The 6,609-nt window shown below is 36.8% G+C and overlaps 1 protein-coding gene across 2 annotated transcripts in view; it reads left to right on the top strand.

Moving 5' to 3' along the window:
- Positions 1-5,619, top strand: part of LOC140231291 (dual oxidase maturation factor 1-like) — an 18,172-nt gene extending 12,553 nt beyond the window's left edge. Inside the window, exons 7-9 of one of the 2 annotated variants that reach the window (XM_072311438.1) lie at positions 292-476; positions 1,821-2,029; positions 3,975-5,619. In XM_072311438.1, coding sequence (XP_072167539.1) covers positions 292-476; positions 1,821-2,029; positions 3,975-4,083 — 503 coding nt within the window. In that variant the 3' untranslated portion in view covers positions 4,084-5,619. The remainder of the gene's footprint in view (positions 1-291; positions 477-1,820; positions 2,030-3,974) is intronic. The other variant, XM_072311439.1, reaches the window with a different exon arrangement.
- The last annotated feature ends 990 nt before the right edge of the window (positions 5,620-6,609 follow it).

Raw genomic sequence — 6,609 nt, forward strand, 5'->3', positions numbered from 1 at the left:
AATAACAATAATAATAATAATAATAATAATAATAATAATAATAATAATAATAATAATAATGAAAAATAACAATGATGATAATGATAATAGATTCATAAAGAAAAATTGCAGTTTATGGTTGTATCACTTTATTCTTCATTTTTATCATATTATCAGTAAGGATCGTGTGTTTGGTCTTTTTCACGAGATTCTCCGTGGTCTTTTCAACGAGATGAGTTCGTGTATATTACAATAATGATTTATAACAACTCCTATTGGTTTGTTTACGATTGTCATTGATTGTCTTCTCAGGTCTGGTCTCGGTCATCAGCGGTTTCATCGTGCTCGTCATGGACTACCTGTACCCACTGGAGATCGCCACCTTCTTCAACGTCGACCCCTTGCAGGACTTCGAGGAGACCTTCATGCTCGATCCCGGCCAGGGTGTGGACGGCGAGCATCTGACGAGCGGCAAGGCTAACGGTGACGGTGGAGAGGTGAGTACTTCGTTTTTCAACCTACTCTAGATAGCAGCTGTGGGCTATATACATACATATATTATATATATATAATATATATACATAATGTCTATATATTATATATATATATAATATATATACATAATGTCTATTTCTCTCTCTCTCTCTCTCTCTTTGTTACCCTTGATGTTAATCCACGATCCATTGTAGACGACAGCACCTTTTGATGGAATTCTACGGCTAGTGCCAGATACTAACGGAAGTTACAAAAAAATGTCCAATTTTTCATAACAATGTGGCATTTATACTGATAGTACAGTGTAAGTACGGATGGTTTTCGAAAGGGTATGACAGTCATAATACGTTGTAACTGTCTTTAAAAAAATACCATGCAAATTAAAGTACCCGTGAGTGGTGAGTAAGCTCCAACGACCAAGTACTAGTGTATAAAAATGTGAAAGTGAAAGACAGAGCGAGTCATGTGTAACAGAAAAATAAAGATGAAAAAGTAAGGAAGATATCCCCTTCGTGCGTCATGGGATATCATAGACAGGCGTGGTTCATTGCCAAGATTTCCTATGACATGTGTACCTGAAGTGATGGTTTGCCGTATCGTCAGTGGAAATGGTCAAAGTGACGCCACGTCATTAAATATTAACCAGAAAAAAACCGCCATTTAACCACATTCCCGGTTTCAATTCCAAAGTATATCATTATTCAAAGATAATACCAGTATAGGACCGTGAAGGAAAAACAGTGACAGGTGTAAATTGACATGCCTTTTATCACACCTTAAACTTGGCTAAGAATCCTCCGTTTCGGTTTTGTCGGGGTTAAGAAACTACAATAAGTCAAGTACCTAGATAGTATTTCCGTTTACGGCACACGGAAACTTGTCTTACAAAATGACCACTATCTGACTGTTGTGTGAAATCATAGAACAGTGCATGTTGTTATCGAGACATGGATGTACAACAAAACGTAGCAAAAATTGTGCTTCCTTAGAATAGAGTGTGTCAGATATAGAACGTGAAGTCGTAGTCGTAAGACTTGTTGATTCGGAGCCTAGCTTATACTAGCACTCTGTCGCAGTTTAACATTCTGTCTTGATTTTTGTCTGTTTTCTATATCTTGTATTCATTATCTCCCACTTAATATATACTTTCGTCTTTCTGTCTGTCGGTCTGTCTTTCTGGATGTCTGTTGGTCTTTGGTAAAAACTAACAACAATCGGAATATGTGTTTGGGAATTCCCACACCAACTGCACCCCAACCCCACCAAAAAACAAACAAACAAACAACAACTGCTACTACTACTACTACTTCTACCACTACTACAACTACAACTCTCTGCGAACACAGCCTGCCCCGGCTGCCCCGGCTGCCCCGGCGCAGCCTAAGGGCCGGTTCGAGTACCGGTCGCGATTCCAGTCTCGCTTCGCCAAGTCGAGACGGAGACCACGGGAATCCAAGCGATTCAACTCGGCGATCCAGGGCTCTGCGGTGGAGGAAGAGGAAGAGGAGTCGGCGGTGCAGGCTACAGGAGCAGCGGCTGAGGCAGCAGCACCCGAGTATGTTTGGACGCTGCCCCTCTCTTATCGGCACTGAGAGACAGCGGGCCCATTCCCATTGTCGCCGGTTTTAACCATGCATGCGCCAACTATACGCGCACCAACCCTACACCACGGGTTCTAAAAACCCTCACATAAAGAACATCATCCTCGCCCTGCTTCGAAGTTTCGTTCCGCTTAGTTTTAGTTTTATTTTCTTTTTCTGCTTCGCATGTTCTCCAAACTTATTTACTTCTCACCCCGTCTCATCTGATATTAATGGCATGTTGAACATCTTTGTTACTCAAGCTGTAATCTCAAAACCCGAGTACAATAATAAGGGTTTCATGAGAGCTCTATATCATTTTGTTCAGTGGTGATTTTGTGTGTGTGTGGATCTGTTTTGTTGGTCTTATCAAATACAATGTACATGTATTTGAATAGCTGTTGCATGTTCTTAGATTTTTAGGTGGTAGTTGTGATACACACCATTTGCAATGTTCACTTTTGCCTATATTTTCGTATTGTGTACACCAACTTGGTTGATAAGGCGAAAACACGCGCACATATACATGTACATACATACACACACCCATATTTCACTGTCATTTTTCACTTACTATAATGAAATGCATTTCTTTCTTTTTTTCTGATGGGAATCGGACGTTGCAGTAGTTTCGACCGTCAGAACACATAAAAGTTTGTTTTGTGTCCTGTGTTTTGTTTTATTTTTGCTTTCATGGGAAAGGAGTCCTGTGAAAAATGAATACATGTAGTTTCATACCTTAGGCTGCATGATATTGTATGACAATCCAATTGATGTGCCAAACATATTGCATGGAAACAGATGTCAAGTGTTCATCACTATCTTATTAGACCATCACATTTTTACATGTCTTGTTGCTGGAAGTAAGTAGCCATACATCCCATTTGTTTCCTGTTGATCAAAGTAGAGTCCTTGCGTGAAAAGCGCGTGCTAACTAAAATGATTTTAATAACTACCCTATATATGACCACAGCAATGTTTAACATTTCAAAGACCGATTGATAAAGCTCTGGGACCCGTTTCATGCAAGAAGTTAGCTAGTTTTGTTAGTTTCAATGCCGGAAAGTCGCTACGGAAACAACCAGGAAGCAACCAATGGGGTTTGAGTTTTTGTTTTTGTTTTCGTTTTGTTTTGTTTTATTTTGTTTTTGCAACTATATTTATTGCACCGTACGGTGATGCCAAACGCCTATGTGAAACAAGCCCCTAATATCACAGGAGCACGTGTGTGACAAAGTCTGTAACTCAGGGAAATAATTCATCAATGAAAGGAACCATCAGCCTATTAGCATCTACATGCATGTTTACTTTTCATTCAAAGTATTAACAAGGTAAAAAGACAAAATCTATATTCCGCAAGAATGATGCACCGAGGGGAGCTGTAAATGAATGAAAAAGAGAAAGAAATGAATCAAAAAGAAGTGTTTGGGATCATGTACTGTAGTTGAAAAACGGTGAGACTGTATGGCCGTGTTTCCCTATCCAGCTCCTGTAAAGAGTGTTGTCATATTGGTCATATTGGTCTACTTATCCGACCACTTGAAGATAACTCTAAAAAGACATCAAGTGTTCAAAATTGATTGGGTGCATACAGAAATTAATCTGTTTGACATAGTGTTTTGCCCCTCTCCGTTTCCCATTATTATGGTGTATTCATAAAGTTACCCATTAATTGATTATGTTCTATGTTCTATTTTGTTGTGTTGCGGACTTACAAATAGAAGAGAAATATGGACAAATTTAAAGATGATTAAGAACTTGCGGGTTTAAAAGCATTGCATTCACATGTTATCATGGTGACGAGAGTCGTGTTACACCAAGAAATGATATCTACATTTCTGTTAATGTCCTTCACAATGTTGATATGATTCGTTATTATTGTAACCCCGTGAACCTTTTGCTCTTGGCCTCGCTGTACAGATCGTCTGGTCCTACCAGTCCAAGCATAAAAGATCTCGAAAAACACACCGACGGAATTCCGCTGGAAAGGCTGGACGCTACTCCAAGCGAGCCGACAACGGACATATGAACGAGGGCTTGGAGATGGAACCAACTGACCCTGGTACGGCAACAAGCAGCGAGGCGAACGGAAGACCGAAGAGCGACGCCGCCCTCTCTCTCGGCGCCGAGTTGGACCAGGAACCGCAATTGGAAATCAGTGCTGAACAGTAGTCATCGTCAAAACACAAAAACAAAACTGAAAATATGAACATTACGCAAGTGTGGCACAATTTTCAATAAATAACAACAGGGAATGGTAGCCCTCATTTGAACTTGCATACAAGGGTCTGAAACAAGAATTACTATTGCCACTCTGACCGTTTCCTAATACGAACATGGCGCAAAATAAATAACGTTCCGATCAGTGCTATGAACAGAATTACTACAGTTACTTATGCACAAGTCAACATTGGATAAATTAAATTAATTGAAGCAGATAGCAAAATAAAAATGGAAGAGGTGTGCTAGTTCCCTTTGAATGCTCAAATTTGCATACGAGGATAAGTTTTACTACAGTCCTGGTGACATTACAAATAAAAAAACGGACCTTTTTATGGGATTTTGAGCACTCACCTATAAAAAAAAAAATAATAAAAAACTTGTGTAAAATAAACGTTTGATTTTCTCTCTGTCACTTGATATCGCTCTTCACATTGGTCAAAGTTTCTGCACAAATAGCAACAAAAAAGAAAACATTTAAAACTGAATAATGTAGGTATGCAAATGGGGGTTACCATTCAAGACTGATGTACATAATATGAAAAAGAACTCGGATGATAATAATAACTTCATTGGTATATTTGTCATGTATAAATTTTTATGTAAGAGAGAAAGGATGCATAAACATATTGAGGTACTTTGGTTGTAAATATACATAGTAGTAGTATTTAAGTTTTGGAGAGAACAGGAAAACTTATCAGCAATAGCATTTTTATTGAATTTATTCACACACATTTACCCAAGCCTATATAATTGGCAGAATATTATAATATTGATAGCTACACAAGAGAATGTCCCAGTTTTTGATACTAATGCATGATTAAAAGAAAAAAGATATGTACCTTTAAATATGTGCCTGCCATTTTAATAACGGATATACATATATATTTTTCTACTTGTAGTGTCTGTCCCAGATGTGTTGTTTAGTCATATTCTTGAGTCTTTAATGTGGTATGAGAGAATGAGTAACAGCACTTGATAGAAATCGTGAAAATAGCTTTTACCTTGTTCCTGTGTGTGAAAGAGTTTCAAGAAAAAAAAAATATGTTGGAATGTGTCTATTTGTTTAATGATAAAGGTGTTTAAGTGAAAAGCTGACGTCTGCATCTTAAGCATAGGTACCATGGGTGCCACTGTCTACATATAAAGATTTCAAAGCATATAGCTACTCTATGTGTAATTTCTATCATAGTACAGACTTTTAAATTGTCTTGCAAGCTGCGGTCACACTGGCAAACTATCGCAAAGTTTAAGATCGAGAAATCTTCGCAATATTTTGCCCATGTGACGGCGGCTTCAGTGTATTTTTTACAACGGGAATTTATCAATAAATGGTTCTTTGAAACATCAAAACAAAAGTTTCTCACATTTTGTCCATTTCATATCACTAGAATTTCAAGGGTAGACGGAAATGTACACTCGAATACAGATGGTAATCCAAACATGTATATAATTTTATCCAGAATCGTTGATAAAACCCATTAAGAAAGCACTGTGATAAACCAGTATACAACTCGAACAACCAGGCTTGCGGAACACAATGTTTTTTTTTTAAACTTTATCTACATGAACACAGATTTGCACTTTAAAGCATGGTACTTTGTTAATTTTGAGAAATAGCTTAAAGATGCATATTACCCATAATATGCATATTATGCATATTATGCATATCATTGGTGTAATATATAATTTGGGATTGTTGACAAAAACGTTACTACCACACGCGCTGCATTGAGTTCTTCTGTGTGGCCGCTTGTAAAATTGAAGGAAATTTGCAGCAGTGAGATAAGACATTCCAAAGTTAGTAGTCCAGCCTTGTATCCGCTAAAGGAGACTCTACCCTACATTTGACTTAATTTATATATTTTTTCTTTTTTGTAAAGTGAAGTCAGAGACCAGAACCATCAAGATTTCTTGCAAAATTGGAAAAGAAGTGAAATTATGACCGAGTTCTACATATTTCATAGAACAGTAATTAATGACTTAATCACATCTACAAACCAGATGAAGATGTTATTACTCTTACTCTTGCACTGGTAAGTGGATATATGTATATGTATATATATATATATATATATATATATATATATATATATATATATATATATATATATATACATATATATATATATATGCATATATATATATATATATATGCATATATATAATTATATATCTATATTTATATTGTGTATATGTATACTCGTATACACAATATACATATTTTTTTTTGTGTGTGTGTGTTTGTGTGTATGTAAATCTTAATATATGTAATTGTTTATATAAATGATATATACCAACATTTTTTCTCTGGTGGCCTGAAATAAAAGGAGAC

The sequence above is a fragment of the Diadema setosum genome, chromosome 7, assembly GCF_964275005.1.
Source record: "Diadema setosum chromosome 7, eeDiaSeto1, whole genome shotgun sequence".
Classification (NCBI taxonomy): domain Eukaryota; kingdom Metazoa; phylum Echinodermata; class Echinoidea; order Diadematoida; family Diadematidae; genus Diadema; species Diadema setosum.